Genomic DNA, 24,003 nt, shown 5'->3' on the forward strand with positions numbered 1-24,003 from the left:
CTGAAACTTTGAGTTGGATATCAATAAGGTATATTTCAGAATCAAACATATGTACTTCTAAGTGGTAGCAAACCTACTGTCCTCTCCATGATGATTTCTCTTAGTAACGCACTTCCTTCCATGCTAAATAGTGTTTTCATAGCTTATAAAAACGAAAACACTGGCTTACACAGTATACTCTTGTCACTTAAGATTTCAGTGTTTTAAGGAAGAGGTTTTTAAAACAAATTCTCTTGTATTGAGCTGAACATATTATTGCGGCTGAATAAAAAAAGAGTAAACAAAAAGGTTTAATTGTTTTGATATGTGGCTTTTTGAAAATTCAATTATTTGGGCATTTTTCTTATTTAGATTTCTAAAAAGATACTAGAAATATCCATCACAAGATCAGGCAGCCCTTCTAAAACTGAGCATTCACAATAATAAAAAATCCTAAATTTTTAAATCAGTAGCCAGAATCCATACAACTACAATCTGAGCTAGCCCCAGACTGTAACTATCTTATGCCAGTAAATAACTGTGGCTAATTGTAATTCTATCCATTCTCCAAATACCCTGCTAAAGATCAGCATGTCTCCAGTGCTGAAACTCTAGACCAGGGGTGGAGAACCTCCAGCCTGAGGGCTGGATCTGGCCTCCTGCTTAATTTCATACAGCCCGTGGCAAGTCTCCACGCCATGGGCCGGAAGCCCTGAGCCTCAGCGCCCCCACATGGGACTGGAGCCACAAGCACCAGTTTACCCTGCTGTGGGGGGAAGCTAGGGTGCCAGGCTGGTTGGTCAGCGGCCCCTAAGCGCAGGGGCGATCAAGAAAGCTTCAAGTCTGTGTGTGCCTACCCCCACCTGTAGGTGCTGCCCTCACGGCTCCCATTGGCTTGGAGCCGCGGCCAATGGGAACTGCAGGGGTGGCTCCTGTGGGCAAGGACAGCGCACATTGTGCAGAGCCACCTGGCCTTATTATGGCCGCTTCCGGGAGTGGCATAGAGCCAGGGTGGTGGAGTGGGGGGTCTGTCTTAGCCCTGCCGCTGATTGGGAGCCACATGAGGTAAGCGGCACCTGGCCGAAGCCCAGACACCAAACCCCTGCCCAAGTTCTGAGCCCACTCCTGCACGCCAAACCCCTTGGTCCCAGCCCGGAGCCCCCTCCTGCACCCTGAACCTCTCATTTCTGGCTCCACTCCGAAGCCTAGGGGAAGCTCCGAGCCTCTGCGCTCTCCAGTGGGGCTATGTGTGACCCGTGACTGATATTTTCTATGGGTCAGTGGGCCCAATAGGGAAAAAGGTTCCCCACCCCTGCTCTAGACCCCTGCAGAGTAAGGGGGTGGGGAGAAGTCCTTCCAGAGACAGGAGGCTCTCACAGAGAACCCTCTGCCACAAGCACCCTCTTCTGTATATAGAGAGATTACTTTTAACATTTCTGATGATTAAAGCTATGGCAGTGTAGTACTCTGGTAACCCAGATCCAAATAATTAAGACTAGTTCCCTGAATGCCACCTGGAAACCTACAGAAAGCTTGCAGAATACATGTATTCCTAGTGCAAAGCTTTGCTTAATACGTGAGTTACTGCATTCTGGAGGGTGGTCTGCTTTTGAATAATTTTAGGTGTAGCCCTAAATAGTATTACAGTAGTCTAATGGTAAGGTGACAAATGCATAGATAAGTGTACCAAGTGCCACATCCCAAACAAAAAGTTGCACTCCTCTTATTAAGCACAGATGGGACAGTAGGCTCTTTGCTATGTAACCTTTGTTCTAATAAAGCCACAAAGTTGTGAGCCTGATTCACAAATAATTATACACCACCTGTTAATAATGTTGATATAAGTTTAGCCAGTTCTTCCAGTTCCTTCTTCCAGTTTAGTATTAGCTGTCATGATTAACCCTCAGCAGAACCTAGTCCTCAGCCAAACAGCAACTTCTTATAGATAAGTCTCTCATATTCATTCCACTGTAGCTGTGGGATCATCCATTATTTTACTAGCTATTCTATTTCCTTTAATAAAAGACGAGCATCCAAACCGTTTAACTGGCATGTGTTCGAGGGGCAATATTTGCTACCATTTGAAAAGAAAAGCTCATGACACAGCTCATTTTATTGATACATTGTACCTGAGGTTTTACCAAATCGGAAGTGCTACTAAGGCCATGTCTACACTTACAGTTTTGCAGTGCTGGTAGTTACAGCTGTGTTCGTACAGCTGTGTAGGGCCAGCGCTGCAGTGTGGCCACACTGACAGCTACCAGCGCTGCAGTGTGGCCACATTTGCAGCACTTGCAGCGCTGTTGGGAGTGGTGCATTGTGGGCAGCTATCCCACCATTCAAGTGGCTGCAACGTGCTTTTCAAAAGAGGGGGGTGGGGTGGAATGTGACAGGCAGCATGGAGGAGACAGACAGAATGGATTTTTGGAGTTGACACTGTTCTCAGCTCCCTGCCTTGCAAGTCCTAAGGACTGGAAGACACAGTGCCTACCTTCAATCATTTTAAAAGTTCTAACTCCCTTCCCCCACTCCTCTCATTCACTAAATGCAAATTACGTACTTTTAAATACCCTTCAGACCAGATAAGCAACTGCTCAACACGGACTTCCCCCTCCCCCCCGCCATGTGCGAGTGCTGTTTCTCTCTTCAAGCAAAGAGCTGTGAACATTCCAGAGTAATTCCCCTGCCTGCCTCCGCTCGCTCAGCAAACAGGAGCTGTGTTTGTTTTTTAAATAAGCAGTTTGGCTGAACTCCGAGCTCTCCCTTTCTTCCGGTTTGTTGTGGACAGGAATTCTGGGATACCTCCTTATACCTCGGAGGTCAATAAAAGCGCTGGTGGGCGTCCACACTTGCCGACCAGCGCTGGATCACCAGCGGTGGAATCCCTACACCCGAGGCTCGACCGGGTGTACAGCCAGCGCTGCAACCAGGGAGTTGCAGCGCTGGCCGTGCTTTGCAAGTGTGGCCACATCCTAAGTTGCAGCGCTGTAACCCCCTCACCAGCGCTGCAACTCTCTACTGTAGCCATGGCCTAAGAGACAACTGATGCACACAACAGATAAGACTTTTAATTACATTTTCTCTTCAAACTTTTTGGAGTAGAGAAAATGAGCAGAAAAGATGAGCCAGTATTTATGTAATGAAAAAAACATTAACATGTAAATAATAAACTCAGTGCTGTCTTTTGATTTGACTATGAGAGACAGGGTACCAGTTTTGATATTTTTCTAGAACTGTATATAACTTGATTCACATGATTTTAGAAGGTAGAAGACAGCAGGATGTAGGAGAAGAATTAACAAAAAAAAAAAAAGTGGGGGAAGTTGATGTGGGCCATAGTTGCATGGTCAACAAATACTTTAAGTGTTTGCTCTTTCATTTTTGGACAAAAGTCAAGAAGTCTGGTGTGACATTCTACCTCAACTTGTTTTGTATGGACGATGTAATCTTTAAAATAGAAAAATGCTTTGACAAGATGGACCTCTGCATACTGTACAAAATAAATGTGGATTGCTTTTGTTTTTTTTTGAAGTGCCTTTTCTGAAATCCAAACCACAGCAAAACAAGGTGCATGAAGCATATCTGTGCATTTTAATCTCCTGCACCACACTGTTTTTTTGACCATCTCTTCAGCATATTACAGCTGTTCTTAGAATGTGCCTCCCAGGTCTGTGTTTCTGTTAGCAACTTCACTATACTGTTGTTAAACAGAAAAATAAATAGCCATTTATTTATTCAGTGATAGGACTTACTTACTGTACCTTTTTAGTAGCAAGACTGACAAGTAAGGCTCCCGGAATTCTGACAACTACAACTAAATACTAAATAAAAACCAAAGCAGAAGAGACTAAAGTATGTTTCATATTTTCTGGCTTGATATATAGAGATCGTTATGATACTGACTTTAGAGCATCCTTGTTGAAAGTGATTTGTGATATTGGTATTTTTTTTCCTTTGCATTGATAATTAGTTAGTGACCAGAGATGGTGGTGCTAGCCCATTGCGGGCCCTAAGCAGGAATATTTTTGCCCCCTTCCAAACACATGCTAATGATTAACAACCCCCGACCCTTGAGCTGCTTGGGGTCCTAAGCAGTTGCTTAGTCTGCATACCCCTAGTGCTGGATCTGTTAGTAACTTTGGTTAATTGAACTATTTTAGACATTTTGCAAACAGGTGATGATGTCAAATCCTTTTTGTGTTTTCCAGATGGACTTTCTGGTCGAGATCAGCCAGTAGAGCTGTTAAATCCACCTAGAGTGAACCATATGCCCAGTTCTGGTAAGGAGAAAATACATTTCTGTCGAGTGTTTATTCCAGGAAGAAAGGCATGTAGAGTATTGTCTTATTTTTCTATTGTAAAGGGGTTAGCAGATTACAGCTGTAAATTTATTGAATGATGTCTACTAGGATTTATAAAAATTCACTTTTCCACGGTGAGTGAAAATGTTGACCTGGTGAGTGTGATTTGGGGAGCTGCTGGCTCTTCTGAAGGAGAAGTGAGAGGAAAGGAGCAGAACAGTCCACGTTTTCCTGGGTTTTTTTATTAGAGGGGTTGGGAGAAAGTAGAGTGACTGGAGCTACAAAGTTGTTCGCAGAAAGTGAGGAGGGACCAAGAGCGGAGTAACTCCTGAATTACTAGGCTTCTCACAGGCTGGAGGGAATTACAAAGTGAAGTGGCCTCTGAGTTGCTGCTCCTTAGGAGCTGGGGAGAAAGAGTGAGGAGTAGAGTGTCTTCTTGTGCCAGGGTGTATCAGAGAGGACTGACAGAGAGGTACAGACTAGCATGATTGCTTAGGGGTGGCAGAACTAATTAAACATAATTCTTTCTAAAGGTACCACTTGGGAGAATTCTCACTCATGGGTCTTGATTTTTTTCAATGTGCAGAATTCCCACAGCTCTTAGAATTTTGATCAGTGACATCGTTGGGTACTGAGTAAAAGGATCTCCAAATCACAGCTGCTATCTTTAAACTGGAGTAGCAGATCTTCATGGTCAAGGGTCATGTGGCGATATGGATAGAGATCTCAAACTTGGTTGACTTTTTCCCCAATAGAAATACCAGGAATTTTAAAAGCTCCTCTGAGGGACAAGATCCGATTTGCACATCAAGCGAAAGCAGTCTTCAACATGGATGGTATTGTTGCTTGTCTGCTGGGCCACAGGCATAGAAATGCTGAGAGCTTGACGATCAGTTGTGGAGCAGAGGGCTATAGAAAAAAGGTCATCCTGGATTCACTTTGGCCTGTTCCTTCCTCCCTCAGGTCCTTTCTTCATGGGAGGGATGGCAAAGTCTCTCTGAAGGCTTTTAATCCATTTTCTACCAGGCACCAAAATCGCAAGGGTTTTTAAAATATTCCATAGTATTAAGCCTGCCTGCAATTACCAGTAATGTGCAGGCCCTCTCTGTTTGAGGCAGACTGGAGGTTTTGTGTCTCTGATGACCCCCAGTCACCTGTGATACATGGATCCTGGCCATTGTCTGAGGTTACAAGTTCATGTTTTCCTATAACCTGGCCTGCTCTTAAGCACCCAAGGATGCTCTTGGGTTTCTTAATATCAGGGAAGAGATTTTGCAGAAAAACCAACCTCTCCTTGTAAAACATTGTGTTACTATATGAAAGACAGAAGGGAGCTTTGTTCCATGGTTGACATGTTTCAGCAAGGAGGGCATAAGAAATAGGTTAGCATGTTTTTTTATGGACAAGCATATTTAAGTGAAATCATTACATGGTTTTGGATGTAGAGGTTATTGGTCTCCAAGGGCACTGTCTAGTTGTATCTATTTGTTTACCTTTAGATTTGTGTACTGTCACCCATCACCATACCATCTGTGTGCCTTTCACACCAATTATCGTGTAAGTCTGTATTAGCAAAACCAATGAGGAGTCCTTTTGGCGCCTTAGAGATTAACACATTTATTTGGGCATAAGCTTTTGTGGGCTAAAACCCACAAAAGTTTATGCCCAAATAAATTTGTTAATCTCTGAGGTGCCACAGGACTCTTCGTTGTTATTGGTGATAGTAAGTTTCCCTAGTGCACTTAATGGAGTTGTCTTTGGTTCTTCCATTTTGGGTTATAAAAAGCTTTGCTTAAAATAACTTTGAGAAGGGAAGACATAGTGGGTAGATGCTGTTAGTGTCATACTGGTAATGATGGAAAAGCTTTATTGAAGGGGAATGTTTTGTCATTCCCAAAGGTGACTGGACTCTGGATTTCTCTATTCTCCTTTGAAGATTCATTCCACAGCCAGATCCCCTCAACTGAGAATGCCTTGTCCCTATGTCTTGAATGCTTCATTCTGGCCTTTGTGATCTGCAGTGTCATAAAGGAGTGAAAATGACTAAGAGAGACTGAGTGGGTGAGGATAATCTTTTATTGGACCAAGTTCTGTTGGTGAGTGAGACAAGCTTTCAAGCCACACAGAGCTCTTCTTCAGGTCCCAGCATCATAGCAAAATGCAAGGTGGAACAGATTGCTTAGGATAAATATTTAAGGGACTATTCAAGGTAGAATGGCCTGTTAACATCTCTGCAGTCATTGAACAAAAGAGGGGATTAGTGGTCCCTTACAATATGTGCCAGCTACTTATTGTGAACAGTCTGTTCCACCTTGTATTTTGCTGTGATGCTGGGAGTGTACCTTTCCCAGACCTGAAGAAGAGCTCTGTGTGGCTTGAAATGCTGTATTTGTAATAGGGATTTTTTTTTTTCATATAATGGGTCTTTCCCTGTATTTTTATTTGCTGAATTCAGAAAAGTTAATAGGCAGTTCTACGGTCTTCTGACCAAACTGATTAGGTTTTCAGGCAGCAGGAATCAAATGCACATAACTTTTTTCACATGTTGTTTTAGCTCGCAGGTGCTCACTAGATGTCAGTCTGCTTATTCAATGAACTCGGATCAGAGGTGAGGACGTGAGGTTCTACACACAGGAGTTTAGCCTATATATTAAAATGTGTGAACGTGTATTAATGATGTCTGTCTATGCCACTTGAATGAAAGCTGCTTTAAGGTTTTCATTGTAAAACTAAAATCTCCAACATTTTAATCAGAATTGTTGCATTATGTAAAATATATAGATAAGCCTCTTCAGGATTTAAATCAAATATGTTTTGTAGAATGCCCTCATTGCGTGTTTGATCAAATACAATAATGTCTACATTAAGTGTACTTTCATTTTAGCACTCGAATGAGTATGTTTTTTTTTTTTGAAAAACCATGTTTCATGGTGCTTAAGGTGGAAACACTTATGTAAAATAGTTTTCTTGTCAGCGTAAACTTTATTGTTGCTCATTTTGCTACAATTGAAAGTAATCTTAAGCAATTTCTCTACTGTTGGAAGTATGAAAACAACTTGGTGTATATAAGTTGCCAGGAAAATGCTAGAATGCACCATGGGAACATGTTCCTTTTAAACTCAAAAGTTCTTACTTTGAGTAGCAAAACTATGCAAATTGGCACTATCTGATCCTCTATGCAAGTCATGACAGATCTATTGGGTTTAAAAGTGACTGGGCTGTGTCCTTGTAGCGTATTTACTGAGTGACTTTGTTCCAGGAAAGTATGAACACATTCCTTTAACAATGTTTCGGCTGTGGTGTTTATAGATAGATGGCATTCAAGGAACAAAGCAATTGCTTTGACATGTCATACCAACCACTGTAAAAGAACTGGTTAATGAGGGAGATAGGAATATCTCCATATATTATTATCATCTCATAGAACTGGAAGGGACCCTGAAAGGTCCTAGAGTCCAGCCCCCACCTTTACTAGCAGGACCAAGTACTGATTTTGTCCCAGATCCCTAAATGGCCCCCTCAAGGATTGAACTCACAACCCTGGGTTTAGGAGGCCAGTGCTCAAACCACTGAGCTATCCCTCCTATCCATTATAAAGTAGATATTTAGAGCAGCACTTAAGCATAGCTAACAGATGCTATTTACTCTGTAATGTGGATGTCAGAGTTGAAAAGGTGTATTAAGATGATTACATCAGCAATAGCAACCTTCACCACCACCACTCACTGGTTTGATGGAGAATCTTGGTGGTTGTAGTGTCTGTAGCAGACTAGAGATGGGAGGTATCAACATTTTCAGTAGGCTCAACAAAGCCTGTTGCTGCCCAAGATACAGAGTAATCCCCTCAAAGTGCTAGGGATTGGTAGTAAGCAAAAGGGGGAGGAGAAAGATTCTACTGCTGTCTTAATAGCCTATGTAGTCAAAATTTGTCAACGTATTACTGTGGACGTTTTCTCAGACTCTGAGACTGCAGTGTAATGCCTTTTAATAGTAGTTCAGCAAAAGAAAAGTGCTGTAGCAGTGATTCTTAAACTTTTGTACTGGTGACCCCTTTCATATAGCAAGTCTCGGAATGTGACCCCTTTTATAAATTAAAAACACTTTTTAATATATTTAACACCATTATAAATGCTGGAGGCAAAGCAGGATTTGGGGTGGACCTGACAGCTTGCGACCCCCCACATAATAATCTCACGACCCCCTGTTTGAGAACCCTTGTGCTATAGCAATAGGGTGCATGAAATTTCAGCTCCTTGCTTCATCCTCTTCTTGGACCTAATTAGCCAGTCTCCCTTTCACAAATTCTTTTTTAAAAAGCTCCAGCTGTTAGACGTTGGCCATCACAAGGAGATGGACTCTGTAATAGAGCAGTTTGTCAAGCATGGACAGAAGTTTGTTTGTTGGTTTAGACATCCAAAAGGAACGGGGGTGCCTTTTCAGCGCATTGAGACTTTCCAGCTATCAGATCACTGCCTCTAGGTCCTCTATTCCAAAAGCTTTTGAAGAAAATGGAGAGGTTTGTTCAGTTCACTGTGGTTTTCTGAACCCGGTTCAGATTTCAGACAGGTCACTTAGAATTCTTGGATACTCAGAGCTACTTGGTTTTGTTCAAGAAAGGAGACCATTAAAACAGATAGCCAACGGGATTATTAACACTCCAGAAGATTTCTCAAGCTGAGCAAGCTTAGTGTTTTACTATACTTTTTATACTACATGGCATATCCTTCATGGAGACTGAACCTATAGTGGTAACACAGGCTAACTGCCAAGTTACTGTAAAACGGCACATCTGTTGGCATCCATGTGGTAACCCAGTTAAACAAGTCTACTTGTTAACATTAATGACTATACTGTTATCTAGTGATAACTGTATAATCGGCCTATGCCTCTATGATGGTTTTTGTGTCTCTAGGTTTGATATGTTTATTAAATCACATAGGGGTGGCATTTTTAGATGATATTGCATAAGACAGAAAAATGGCAGGGTAGGACAGCCAAAGTTTCATTACAGTTTCCATCTACAAGCAAATTAATTATTTAATTATGTCAGCCTGAAGATAACTCCGTCCTACGCTAGAGGGTCTGAGGAGGTTTGAATCCAGAAATTGTCCTATATATTTATTTTCTAGTACCCTTTCTGGATTCAAATCTCGTCAAACCCCATTCTGATCTTCATGTATCTAATCTTCAGGCAGCCTAGTCTTGTGGAATAAGGACAGAGCTGAGAACTGGGAGCTCCTAAGTTCTAAGCTTTTTTCCCCCCACTGGCTTGATGTTTGTCCTTGGATGTGTCATGTAATCTTTCTGTGTCCATTTCCTCATATATAAGAATGGAAATGACACTTGTTCATAAGCTGAATTTTTTTTAGTAAAAAAGGGAAGCATCAGAGAAGAGGGTCGGCTTATGAATGGGTGTAGTGAGGGAGAGGTGGGACACAGCCCCTCCCCCCAACAGAGGAAGCAAAGAGAGGCAGCAGAGCCAGATGCGAAGAGGTGGGGCCAGAGTCTCTCCACTTCTGGCCACGCTGCTCCTCCCCTCCGCCTCCAAAGCAGCTGCAGCTCTGGGCCTGGCAGGCTGCAGCCGTGTCGCTCGGTCCGACCCCTAAAGCAGGCTGTGGCCGTGCTGCCCGGCCCGCTGGAGAACGCTGTGGCTGTACCGCTTGGCCTGCTGAAGCAGCTCCAGCCAGGTCAGAGACCTCCTCCCCTGGCCCTCCCCAGATAAGGTGGGAAGGGATGGGATGAGGAGAGTGTGGGAGTCCCGGGCTAGGGGTGGGGTCTTGTGGAGGGTGGTCACAGGGGTTACTCCCCTGAGTCCCAGCTTCTCTCCCCACCCCACCCCCCAAAAAGAAAAAATTTCCCCACCAGTTGCTGTCCTGGCCCATCAGGGTAAGGAGCTGGTGTACCGGGACACTTTGTTTACTTAGGTTTATCTCCGTGCCTGCAGATGCTCAAGGTAAACAAATCATCTTGGCCTGCCAGCACCTTATCCTGATGGCCTGGGGGCCAAAGATTGCTGATCCCTAAATTATAGGGTTGGCTTATGAACCATTATAAAAAATTTCCATTTTTACTTATCCATCTTGGGCGGGGGGATTGGTTTATAAATGAACCGGCTTATGAACGAGTATATATGGTACCTATTTCACAGGTGTTGTAGGGTTAATTCATGAATATTTGCTCGCCTCTTTGAAAATGTCAAGCAGCATTTAAATGTGAAGTATTATTTTTAACCCTTTGCACAATTCACATAGGATGAATAATACACATCCTCAGCTATTTCTCCCTCTCTGCTCCTTTTACTACAAGGCTCCAGTTGCTTATTTATCTCTCTCCGACCCTATTCAAGTTATTAAAATTCCCAATGTTGATCTACTGTAGTCTTGTTTGGGCACAGAAGTGACTTGCGCACCTGCCTCTCTGTCCTAAAAACCTAAAACATGTGAATTTGCATTTATGTATCTGCAAAGCAGTGTTAGAAGAGGGCCTTTGAATTCAAGACAGTATTTACACTGAACTTTCAGATCTTATAGGGGAAGAAGAAAAATTAAAATGCAAATGATTCTTTAAATTTTTGTTCATATCTTTAATCAGTAATTGGTTCTCATTGCCTCTAGGCTTTCTAAAAATGACATTATTGTGCCATGAGTGAAAAATAAGTGATTAATATTTCATGGGGACTTGATCCTGGACTTAAGAATTTTTCAGTAGGGAATTCTTCAGGTTTCAGATGTGACCTGTAAGTTACTTTGTTCATTTCCTCCAACTTTCTCTCTCTATAATTGTAACCTCTTTATTTTGCCTGGATCTATAACCCTGCTGGAGAAAATGGCAGTCAGAGGAAGCGGGCTCTGATTTCTTTCATGCCAGGACAGTACTGTTTGGATACACATGATTAACATATGTTCCATCGTTCTGCTTTTCACTGGAGATGATTCAGAACCCAGTGTTTGTAAGACCGTTTGGATTTATCAGTACCTTTGAGAGGCCCATTTCTGTGTCTGCTAGATAGCAATGAAAATTCCTCCATTTGTAACTTCAGTTTTGTCAAGCAGGATTTACAGCTTTAGAATGGAGTGGGAGACCATGATCAAACTTTAAAATTTCCTAGGTTCTGGCTGTCAGTTCCACCGTACAGTTCAGGAATTGCCTTAATCGTTTCTAAAGAATGAATACAGCTAAAAAGTTCAGTAGTTTTATTCAACATGGGATTTTATGCTAGTGATACTGACCAAAACTCCTCCTTAGCAAAAAAATTTCACAACACATGACAGGAAAGTATCTGCTGCTTTTGATAGTCCACAGAGTTAGCCTCAAGTTGGAAAAATTTATTTTATTCACAGTATATTTTTCCACAAAAAGATTTGGCTTGATCCAGAAAGGATTTTTGTGATGGTACTTCATACTTCAGGAATCCTTGAAGTGCTTTTGGCATAATTAATTGGATCTGTGTAGTCCAGTGACTCCATAAGCAATGCAACTGTTACATGCTCAGCAGGAGCATACAGCTTTGGGCGTAGGAAACTTTTTAATGAGAGAGGACATATTGAACAGGACCACAGGGTGTATCATCTACATAGCTTTTCAGGGCAAGGCATTTGAATCCAAGATCAGATCAATCTGTCAGCCACCCCGTCTGACACACTGAACCTGCCTCTCAATACTCCTTTCCCCTCTTCACAGACCTGAGAAATAGAGAAACAAAGCAAGGAAGAGAAGAAAAGCCCCAGACCAGCAAGAGGGTAGATAGAAGGTTGAGAAGGGAGGAACAATATCCCCATGTAATAGTTGAGGGGGTGGGGGGAGAAGGAGGCGTGAACCCCTCTTCATTCTCAGTACCTAGGCATTAAACAGATGTTGTTCTTCCAGTTGCAATATGACATGACCTCTTGATGCAGTCTTTCATAGATTCCAAGGCCGGAAGGGACTACTGTGATCATCTAATCTGAACTCCTTTATAACACAGACCGTAGAACTTCCCCAAAATGATTTCTAGAGCAGATTTGTTAGAAGAATATCCAGAACTGATTTTAAGCGTCATCAGTGATGGAGAATCTACCATGACCCTTTGTAAATAGTTCAAATGGCTAATTGCTCTCACTGACAAAAATTTACACCTTCTTTCCAGTCTGAATTTGTCCATCTTCAGCTTCCAGCCATTGGATCCTGTTAGACCTTTCTCTGCTAGACTGAAGATCTCATTATTAAATATTTGTTCCCCACACAGAACTTAATAGACTGTAATCAGCCTTCTCTTTATTAAACTAAGTAGATGGAGCTCTGAGTCTCACTATATAAGGCATGTTTACTAATCCTGTACTAATTCTCGTGGCTCTTCTCTGAACACTCTCCACTTTATTAACATTCTTCTTGAATTGTGGACACCAGAACTGGGTGCAGTATTCCAGTGGTAGTTGCACAAATACAAAAGAGAGGTAAAACAACTGCTCAACTCTTACTCAAGATTCCCTTGTTCATGAATTCCAAGATTGCACTAGCTCTTCTGGCCACAGCGTCACCCTGGGAGCTCATGTTCAGCAGATTATCCCCTGTGACCTCAAAACATTTTCAAAGTCACTACTTCCCAGGATACTGTCTCCCATCCTATAAGTGTGGCCTACATTTTTTGTTTCTGGATATGTACATTTACAGTTAGCCATATTCAAATGCATATTGTTCACTTACATCTGATATACAAAGTGATCCAGAGTGATCACAATGAATGATCTATCTGCTTCATTATTTACCATTCCTGCAGTATTTGTGTCACATGCAAACTTTCAGTGATTTTTATTTTCTTCCAGGTCAGTGATAAAAATGTTATCTAGAGTAGGGTCAAGAGTTGATCCCTTTGGGACCCCACTGGAAACAAAGCTACTTGATGATGTTTCCTTGTTCACAATTACATTTTGAGATCTATTGTATAGCTAGATTTTAACCTATTAATATGTGTAATGTTAATTTGATATCTTTGTAATTTTTAATCAAAATGTTGTGGGAGTACCAAGTCCAATACCTTACTGAAGTCTAAGTATATTACATCGACGCTATTACCTTTATCAAGCAAATGTGTAATATCAGAAAAATATCAAGTTAGAAAGGTTTTATTATCCATAAACACATGTTGATTTGCATTAATTATATTCTCCTCCTTTATTAATCAAATCCTTTATCGGGTGTTTCATTATCTTGCCTGGGAGCAATGTCAGGCTGACAGGCCTGCAACTATCTGGGTCATCCTGTTTACCCTTTTTTAAAAATTGGTACATGAGCTTTCTTCCCATCTTCTGGAAGACGTGTTCCAACATTTACTGAGAATCAGCATTAATGGTCCAGCGATCTCCTCTTTCAAAACTTGGATGCAAGTTATTTGAACCTGCTAATTTTTAAAATACCTAACTTTAGTAGCTTCTGTTTAACATCCTGCAGAGATACTAGTGGAATGGAAAGAGTGTTATCAGCATGAGACTATATCATTTGATTTTTCCCCATATCCAGAACAGAAATATTTTTTGAATACTTCTGCCTTCTCTGCAGTCATACTGATAATTCTACCAATTCCATCTACTAAAGAACTGATATCATTGTCCAGATTCTTTTTGTTCTCTCTCTCTATAAAAATATCTCCCTAACTTGGTTGGCCGTATATTTATCCTTGTGTCTGTTGGTTTCTTTTATCAGTTTTCTTAAATTCTGATTTATATTTATTACTATCAACTTCATCTTTTTTCCATTTTTTAATATATACAATATAAATTATTTTCTAGCTACCTTCCCTTCCCCTCTAAACTATGTCGATTTTTCACCAGCTCAGCCTTCTTCCTTAACTGTGGATTGTGGCTTCTGGGGCATCTAGTAATGCATTCTTAAATGATTTCCAATTGCCAGCTACATTTTTTCTGATTAAATACTTCTTCCCATCTGATTTGACTTATAATTGTTTTCCCTTTGTGAAATTGGACCTGTTAAAGCTGTGTGTGCAAGTATGTGTATTTTTTCTTTACTGGTCTAGACTTTATTTTGCTTGCACATTATAAATCAAGTGACGATCAGTTTGTACCTAAGCTATCTTCTGTGATCAGTTCCTCATTACCTGTTAGCACAAGGTCTTATGAAGAATTCCCCTGTGTTGGCTGCCACACTTTTTGAGTTAGGAAGTTATCTATAATGTTTAGAAATTCCAAGAATATTTTAGTACTGGTAACATGAAACCTCTAGCATATGTCACTCACATTTAAGTCTCCCATAGTCCGTTATTTTCCCTACCAATTATAGGTAGGAGCAAAAGAAGAAAGTCGTCATGTTCCCTAGTGTGATTTGGTGGTCTGTAGCAGACACGAGCTAATACCTCATCTTGTACTTTATCTGTTAGGCCGTTGATCCATAAGTATTCAAGATCATTTTCTTCTGAATTATCAGTGACTCGGAAACAGGTAATTCCATTTTTGATATATTTTGACAGTCCCCCTTCCCTTTTGCCCACTGGATCCTTCTTAAGTAGGTCATAACCATTGACTTTAACATTGTTTGTGTGAATTATCCCAGCAGATTTTGATGATAGCAAGTAGATCAAATTTATGCTTATTAATGAGCAATTCTGCTCTTTCTTGGTTGTTACTCAGGTTCCTAGCATTGATGTTAGAGGCAATTGAACAATTTCTTCTTCTCATGTTCTTTGATTCCTTCATTAATTTTGTTGTCAACATCTTGATTTTGTGCTAACTTTGCACAGGGTGGGATGTTCCATTACAATTGTATTTTACAAGTTTTGAAGCTTGAGTACCACTTCTTTGAGTGTTTGATGTTAATGGGAAAGGGATCCCTAGTTTAATGACTTACCTGAAGACACTTCTAACACATTGCAGCAGTTCCCATCTATTGCTCTGAAGAGTTACCTGTTTTGAGCTGTGGCCTTGATGAACGACTTTAACACTCTCCTCCCCTCCTCGGACTCTTGGGCTGGAAGGTGCAAGGTCCAACCCAAACAAGCAGGACTTTGGAGCTGTGCTCCGGCTCCACTCCAGCTCCAGGCAAAAACCTGCAGCTCCACTGCTCCAGAGCTGCTCCGTGCTCCAGCTCCGCTCCAATGCCCTGCAAACAAGTATGGTAACATAGCTTTTCATTGGATAACCTGATTAAATGTAGGAACACTTTCAGTTTGAACCATCGAGTGTTTTGACTTTTAATGTGAAGGGCTTTGGAGATGAGAGATAGCACCTGATTTGATGAAGATACTGAGATCTGAGTGGAAACATAAGCCACTTCCGCCGCCGCCTCCTACAATTTCCTCCTTTTCCTTGCTTGCTCTGCAGACTTTTGAAAGTCCCTGAGCGAATATCTCCTCTCTTTTTCCCTACCTGTTGTGACAAACCAGCTGGCTCTTCATCATGGAGCAGCTATGGGTTCCCTGCCCAACCCCAGCCTCTGTCTTCCTCTGTTGCTTTTTGTCCTGTTGGGAAGGGAGGAGGATGACACAGCAGAAGTTGGTAGGAGGTTTGGCCCAGGAAGAGTAATGAGGTGGTAGAATGAAGTTTGCTGCAACCTACCTCCCAGCAGCCCCAGAAATTTGTCAACTCCATGCTAAATGCTGTTGGGAACTGGATAATTTTCTGTTTGAGTACACTGTAGTGCACTGTACTTGAGCAGACTCATGCCACAGCCAACTCTTGAAAGAAGCTTGTGGCTGGTGCTGGTCCCCTGCTTGTCCGTGGGATGGTAATTTAAGGTCAACCTTAAACCAAAGGCTCCTATGTTCTTACTTGGAACATTCTGTAATTAAATATCCTTTCATTTTGCTTAACCTTAATACCTTTTGACCTAAGCTACTCCTTTTGTTGCTCGTTTCTCCCTCTATTTGCCATTTGTCAACTATTTCATATTGGATGAATCATTCATGTTTGATTAGAAATACTTCATTATAGAATAGTCCTAAGTTTTTGTTTACATATTTGGAATATGAAATTACATCTAATTTACATATTTGGAATATCACACAGAATGTACTTACAATTTAATGTCACTTTGCTAGAGAGGTATTTTAAAAACTGGGAAGAAGCTCATGACCACAGCAGTTCTATCCAGTAAATTTCATAAGCCAGTTTTGCATAGAAACTTCTAACAAAATTCTGAGAGAAGGCTAAACTTTATCTGTACTCAGCAGTAATTGTAGCAGCTACTCTACCACTGTTCTTCATGGCAACTGCGGGCCACATGTTTTAGGACAAACCTCATTTTTATCCTGGCTGCATTCCTGTCATGTTCAAAGATCATCAAGTTATGATGGTACCATTAATGGATCTTTTTCAATGTCCTGAGTTGCCAGCATATATCAAGGATAGACAGGAGGTGCCAGGAGCTAGAGCAGCAGACTTCTTTGGGACTTTGAACCTTCAGTGATAATTTTGAGTCTCACCCGACACTGAGAATATGAAGAGCATTTGGAACTCGGCTATTTACAGATTGTGTCTGTGTGTGTGTGTGTGCTGCAAACCTTTCTTTGAATAACTTTATTAGAAAAAGCCAATGAGAACAACTTCATTTTCTGTCCAAAATAGTTTTGACGTTTGACCTGTATGGGGAAATTATCATGACAAACTTTGTGCTGCAGTCCTGTTGTATGTATTCCAGGAAACTGTTACTTTCAGACTATTTGATAACATATTTATTTTGCTTTGGAAATTACAAGTAAGGTGGACCATAAGGACTCAGGAAGGATTGCACACAGATGGTGCCTACATAATGTGATTGATTCACATTTTATATTTTTTTCCATCAGAACGAGACTTGGACTTTTTTTTAAACACAATACTAATTTAATGTTTCAGAAGGAAGCATACTTGCATCCTATTGGTGTGAGAAATAGAATGGTTTTTGTTAACTCTTTTGACCATGTGGAATGAGCTTAGACAATCAGAAAGCAAGAACTAATATCATACAACTTGTGTCACCATCAAACTTGGAAATATTCTGTGACCTTTCACTCAAGTTTCTGCAAAAGCATTTTGCAAAATTCCTGCAATTCCACAGAAGTTCAGCAAATTCAGAACAGCACATTTTAAAACTTTGAACATTTTTGGCCAATTGTAAAGTAAATGCGTATCTAGATCTATACCAGGAGTCGGCAGCCTTTCAGAAGTGCTGTGCCGAGTCTTCATGTATTCACTCTAATTTAAGGTTTTGTGGGCCAGTAATACATTTTAACATTTTTAGAAGGTCTCTTTTTATAAGTCTATGGTATATAACTAAACTATTGTTGTATGTAAAGTAAATAAGGGTTTTAAAATGTTTAAGAAGCTTCATTTAAAATTAAATTAAAATGCAGAGCCTCCTGGACCAGTGGCCAGGACCCGGGCAGTGTGAGTGCCACTGAAAATCAGCTCGCGTGCAGCCTTTCAGCATGCGTGCCATAGGTTGCCTACCCCTCTCTATACAATACATGCCAAAGTGATGTGGAATACAGTTCTGGGGGCTTCTGTACATAGAAGGCTTAAACTGCAGCTTTTTGATGTCAGGTAGCATGTAGTACACAAGATGCACTAATAGCATGCACAAAGGATGCCTGTACCTGCCTTTAAAACATATTGTGTCCATGTGGTGCCACCTTGCTATGTACTAAGTGTGTAGTATTATCTGAATATATCCCATGGTCCTTTTTCTTTTCTGCTGAGCAGTGCTCACCCTGGGATTTTTCTCTGTGCATTGTGGGATACACAGTGGGAACCAGGCATGTTAAAATTAAAAAAAAAAAAAAATCATATCTCTACCCCATCCTTCCCTTTTGGGTTAGCCAGCACCGTTTCTGAATGCTGCCAGCCAGCAGAGGACCCAGCAAAGCTGTTGCCGCTATGCTGGTAACCACGAATACCCAGAGGCTGCTTGAGCTGTATTTCATTGCTCAAAGCTGAAGGAATTCTGCTTTCCTAGGAGTCCACCTGCTGCATCATGGACCAGGTGATGTGACAGCAGCTTGAAGAGCTTCAGAGTCAGAGAAAGCAGAATGAGAAAGAGGAGGAGGACACCAAGCAACTGATAAGACATGAGTGGTTTCTGGAGCAACCTCATACTGTGAAGTGCCATTTCTAGGCTTAGGAAACCAGCGTGGTTTGGTGGGAAAAGATTGTTCTGCAGCGTTTGGATGACTATCAGTGGCGAGAGAATTTCAGGATGGGGAGAGCAGCCTCTTTTTGAGATGTGCTGAACTAGTTTGGAGCTGCAGCGGCAGCGTACCAACATGCTATGCCCCTTGCCTGTTGAGAAGTGGTCGCCATTGCTATCTGGAAGCTCGTCAACCCTGAATACTGCTAGTCTGTAGACAAGCAATTTGACCTGTTGAGGGCCATTGTCATGCAGGTGTGTGATGTCATAGAAGAGGTATTGTGCACTGAGTTATAAAGTTTGGTAGTGCTGAGGAAATTACTGATGGCTTTGCGTGCATGGGGTTCCCAGACTGTGTTGGGTCAAGTGATGCGACTCATGCACCAATTACTTGGTACTCCTCTCCCTCCCTGCTCCTCCCACTTCAGGGCTTAGAATTCATAAACGGAAGGGGTATTTCTCCATGGTGCTCCAAGGTGTGGGTGAAATCTAGGGCTGACTTATGGACAGACGCTGGACGGCCTCAAAGGGTCCACAGTGCTAGGGTCTTTCAGAACTCAGCTCTGTGTACCTCAGTGGAGAAAGGACTCTTTGACCCCAGGAACAAAATGGACATTAATGTATGGAGATTGCTCCAGTTATTCTGGGAGGATCCAGCTCCTTGGTTAATGCAGCCATTCACAGGCTGTTTGGATAGAGGGAAGGCACTGTTTTAACTACCTCCTCATAATTGCAAAATGGTAATGGAGTGTGCACTTGGCTGTTTGAAAGGAAGGTGGCACTGTTTGTGGAATGGGTTGGAAGCAGCAGGAAAAAAAGTGCCAAAAATTATAGAAGCATGTTGTATTTTGCAGGGAAGTTTTGCTGTGCCTTGGAGGTGCTGTGCCTCTGGGGGCAAGCTGTATGGTAATCCCCTCTGTCTTCTTTAGGCTGCCCTGACTCTAGATGACATTGCGGTGAGGCGGGAGACTGAAAGGAAGAGAATGACCTTTTTTAAAAAAACAATGGCAGATAAATGAGACACTGTGTACCTATTCACTAAGATTGTCCACCTCAGAAGTGCTGCAGGAGTGGAAGGAAGTTGCAAGCTATAACAGGGGAACAACTGTGCAGCTAACCTGAAATGTCTGGACAAAAACTGAGCAATTTCTCAATCTTAGATTGAGCTTTAACTCCCCTGCTCAAACAGTGAAAGTGCAGAGAAAAAGAGATGGAATTGTGCAAGAATTCTGTAATGCTCACTGTTCCCAGTCTTTCTCCATTTAAGCTTGTGAAAAGCTATGAAAAGCTTTGGTATGCCTAAGGTAAAGCTCTTTGCCTGTAAAAATGCATGTTACAGGTCATCTATACCTGAGCAGGGAACTGTAGTCTTTGTAACTTTGTGGGTAGCAGTGTCCACATCTGTCTCATGTCAACAGAGAACATTAACCAAACTTCTTTTCCTGTAATCACTGACTCAAACTTTTGCGTTTAGTCTAAATGAACATTTTCATTATTGGAATCTGCCACAGAAAGCAGTGGGTTAGAGGCTGCGGCTGCCATTTTGAACTGATGAACGGGTTGGTGGTAGGAACACATTAGTGAGCAGAACAGATGAGGGGAGGAAGGAAAATAGGTAAATGGGTGTGTGCTTCCTCTGGCAAGGACCTAAAATGATAGTTGGGGCTTTAACATGAGCCAGAGGCTGACTGCCTGGCTGGAACATTTTGGGAGGGAGAGGGAAGGATACAGACAGTGTGGGCTGAGGGAGGGTAGGGGAGACCTTGGACTAGGAAAGACTCCTAGCTCACTCCATCTAAAATGGCTGCAGCCATGGTGCACCTGGAACAGAAGCTGACACGACACGGTAACATAATAAATTTATTTTTTTTTAAATAGATATTTACATGCTGAGGTTCCCTCTATAGGATCTGGCTTCTCAGTCCCAGCCTGGGTTGCTGCCTGGGAGTTGGGCTCGGTTATTGTACAGCAAGAATCAAGCTCTTTTGCTGCAGGGCAGGAATTGGGCTTTCCTCCACATGGCTGGCATCATGGTCCTGCCTGAGCCCTGAAGACATCCTGACTTCTGGGAAGTTCTCACTGGCTTGCTTGGGCTCCTCCTTTAGTGAACTTTCTGGTCCTCTTCAAGGGTAGAGGGGCATGCAGCAGGCTCCACAATTCTCCTGGGTTGAGTTGTAATGCAGTCATGCAAAATCCTGTCCAGCTCTTCAAAAATACATGTTACTGGTCCCCTACTGGATTTTTTTCCCTGTCATCCATGGTTTTAATATAGGTCCTCTTGAGGGGTTTGCTATTTAGCCAGTGCTATTTGATCTGGTCATGACCCCTCACAGACATCTGCAGTGTCCACAAACAGATGTTTATTCAGGTGGCTAGCCACAAGAGCTTCCTGCACTGATGCTTCTGTGCAGATGGTGATGAGATCCAGGGTCTCAGCACAGGTCCAAGCAGCCGCTTGAGGCATGTTGTAGGGCTTCTGGAGCGATATTGCAGGAGTTTTGATATACTTGAATCCAAGAGCAAATGGGCAAAATCTGGGCTCGTACCTGCTTCTAAACTGGGGAGGAGTTATCAGTCAGCTTGACACCAGAGCAAGGACAGGAATATAAACACATAAGTCAGTAACAGTTGTCCACAAAGTAGTGTGGGACAGCCACTGGAGGACAGCCCTAGTAGCGTGCAGCAGCATTGCATATACACGAATAGACTGAACTAACTTGATCTGTAGCAGTTAATTCACTTTGAAAGAGGACTCCAGAGTTCATGATAAATGCAGACTTAGTGTGCTATAATGAATTTCATCTTGTGTACACAAGCATTTTCAAACCAGGTTCACGTGACTTAATTCAGTTTAACTCCCACTCCCAATGTAGACAAGACCTAGAATTGTTCTATTGCAAGTAATGAAGCAACGAGTGATTTATGCAGATGATCCCAAATGAATGTCAGTACAATCCTTATACTTTATTAGCATATCATATATTGCATTTAAACCATGTAATTCTTCAGTAATTTTTTTTTTTTTATGTTTGAGTGTTCAAAAGCTGTACTGGTGCTGCTTTTTGTATCACCTCTTGGGGTAGGTGCCTTATTCTCAGATCCTGCAAAGAGATGCACATGGGCAGAGCTCAGGGAATGAACCGTGGTTGTCTGTTGAATTAAGTTGATATCTGTAGGACCCCTGAAGTAGGAAGGTGTATAGCGAATGAGGCAGGAGAACTGCAGGAAGAGCAAGAATAGTCTGGGATTAAGACAACTGAATGTTATCCAGGGGAAGTGAGTTCTATGTGTGGATCTGCTAAAGGCTTCCCGTGTGATGCTGGGCAAGTCATTTAAACCACAGTGTTCACAAGTGGCCACTAGTTGTGTGTTTCTAAAGTTCTGGGTACCCAATTTGAAATGAATCTGGCCTGATCTTCAGAAATGCTGCAGCTGAAGTCAGCGGGAGTTATGGATATGCAGGACCTTTGGCAGTGGGACTCTGTGTCCTGCAGAAATAATTGAGTCAGAGATTCACAGGTTTGAAGGTCAGAAAGAGCCATTGTAATCATGTAGCTTGACCTCCTGCACACACAGGACAGAGGAGTTCACCTTGTAATCTCTGCATTGGGCCCATAACTTGAACTTTTAGAATGATATCCCCAATTATGACAATTACTTAGAGCCTTTACGTTTTCAAAGGGTTTGATTTGGTTTTGCAATACATATACATGTAATCCTCACAGTCCTTATGTGAAGCATGTAGTATCCGCATCACTCGGCCCGCATGAGAAACTGGATCTTAGTCTGTTTCTGAATTATCCATGAGACCACCGTGCTTTCCAGTCTTTTTGTCCCCTCTTTAAACTTCTGTTCCTCTTTGAAAAATAACTATAAAAGTAGCAACTACCTTGCTCAGTAGAGCAGCTTCTTTCATGTATTCAATCAAAGCTGCTGAATTTAGTGACCAAAGTACTTTTTTTGTTTTGTTTTTCACTCCTCTTAGCTCTGCTGAGCCAACACAGCTGAAACACTGTGAACTGGAATCCATTCCATATTGTGCAGTATCATTAACTTCATTTTATAAGCTCTAATCAGTTTTATCTGTGCCAACCCATTGTAATAATTGTGATGCTTTCCCCACACTCCCATAGGGAAAGTCAGAAAAACAACTGAACCTTTAAATTTGGTGTGCTTAGAGGGAGGAGTGATAGATCCTGGGAGGAGTGGTAGATACGCTGGAGCGTAGGGATAGGATACAGAGAGACCTAGACAAATTAGAGGATTGGGCCAAAAGAAACCTGATGAGGTTCAACAAGGACAATTTTGCAGAGTCCTGCACTTAGGATGGAAGAATCCCATTCACTGTTACAGACTAGGGACCGAATGGCTAGGAAGCAGTTCTGCAGAAAAGGACCTAGGGGTTACAGTGGATGAGAAGCTGGATATGAGTCATAGAATATCAGGGTTGGAAGGGACCTCAGGAGGTCATGTAGTCCAACCCCCTGCTCAAAGCAGGACCAATCCCCAGGCAGATTTTTACCCCAGTTCCCTAAATGGCCCACTCAAGGATTGAACTCACAACTCTGGGTTTAGCAGGCCTATGCTCAAACCACTGAGGTATCCCTTCCCCTCCACCCTTGGCAACAGTGTGCCCTTGTTGCCAAGAAGGCTAACAGCATTTTGGGCTGTATGAAGTAGGACCATTGCCCCCAGATCGAGGGACATGATCACTCCCCTCTATTCGACATTGGTGAGGCCTCATCTGGAGTACTGTATCCAGTTTTGGGCCCCGCACTACAAGAAGGATGTGGAAAAATTGGAAAGTCCAGCGGAGGGCAACAAAAATTATTAGGGTCCTGGAGCACATGACTTTTGAGGAGAGGCTGAGGGAACTGGGATTGTTTAGTCTGCAGAAGAGAAGAATGAAGGGGGATATGATAGCTGCTTTCAACTACCTGAAAGGGGGTTTCAAAGAGGATGGATCTAGACTGTCCTCAGTGGTACCCGATGACAGAACAAGGAGTAATGGTCTCAAGTTGCAGTGGGGGAGGTTTAGATTGGATATTAGGAAAAACTTTTTCACTAGGAGGGTGGTGAAGCACTGGAATGGATTCCCTAGGGAGGTGGTGGAATCTCCTTCCTTAGAGGTTTTTAAGGTCAGGCTTGACGAAGCCCTGAGTGGGATGATTTAGTTGGGAATTGGTCCTGCTTTGAGCAGGGGGTTGGACTAATGACCTCCTGAGGTCCCTTCCAACCCTGATATTCTATTAAATGGATTGCACAGGTGTAACTGATGGCTTGATTTGGCCTGCAGAATCTTTACTATTAGTGAGGAATGAGATGGAAAGAATTTAGCTTGCCTTGCAGAGCCAGGCTGAATTTACAGGGCTGGCACTTAGGGAAAAAGACTTGGAACTCCACAATGCTATGTTTCTCCCTTTTTAGAACAGAAGTGCTCTTTTAAATGTGGGTAATGATAATATTCTGTATTTATGTAGCACTCTTTCATTTGTGTATTTCAGTGTGCCTTACAAAAATGAAGAAACACTTATCCCCGATTCACACATGGAATAGATAAATTAGAGTTGCAGCCATTTGTCCTAGTGAATAAAACATGGGTCTTGCAGACCAGCAAACTGAATTCTATTCC

At 42.1% G+C, this 24,003-nt stretch overlaps 1 protein-coding gene across 4 annotated transcripts in view; it reads left to right on the top strand.

Moving 5' to 3' along the window:
- The window catches only part of HDAC4 (histone deacetylase 4), a 450,554-nt gene that overhangs the window by 169,180 nt on the left and 257,371 nt on the right, over nucleotides 1-24,003 (top strand). For 3 of the 4 annotated variants that reach the window (XM_030579819.1, XM_030579818.1, XM_030579820.1), the window contains one exon: nucleotides 4,188-4,259. In XM_030579819.1, the coding sequence (XP_030435679.1) occupies nucleotides 4,188-4,259 (72 nt within the window). Of the gene's footprint in view, nucleotides 1-4,187; nucleotides 4,260-14,676; nucleotides 14,711-24,003 lie in introns of those variants that run through there. The other variant, XM_030579821.1, reaches the window with a different exon arrangement.

The sequence above is a fragment of the Gopherus evgoodei genome, chromosome 11 (assembly GCF_007399415.2).
Source record: "Gopherus evgoodei ecotype Sinaloan lineage chromosome 11, rGopEvg1_v1.p, whole genome shotgun sequence".
NCBI lineage: Eukaryota > Metazoa > Chordata > Testudines > Testudinidae > Gopherus > Gopherus evgoodei.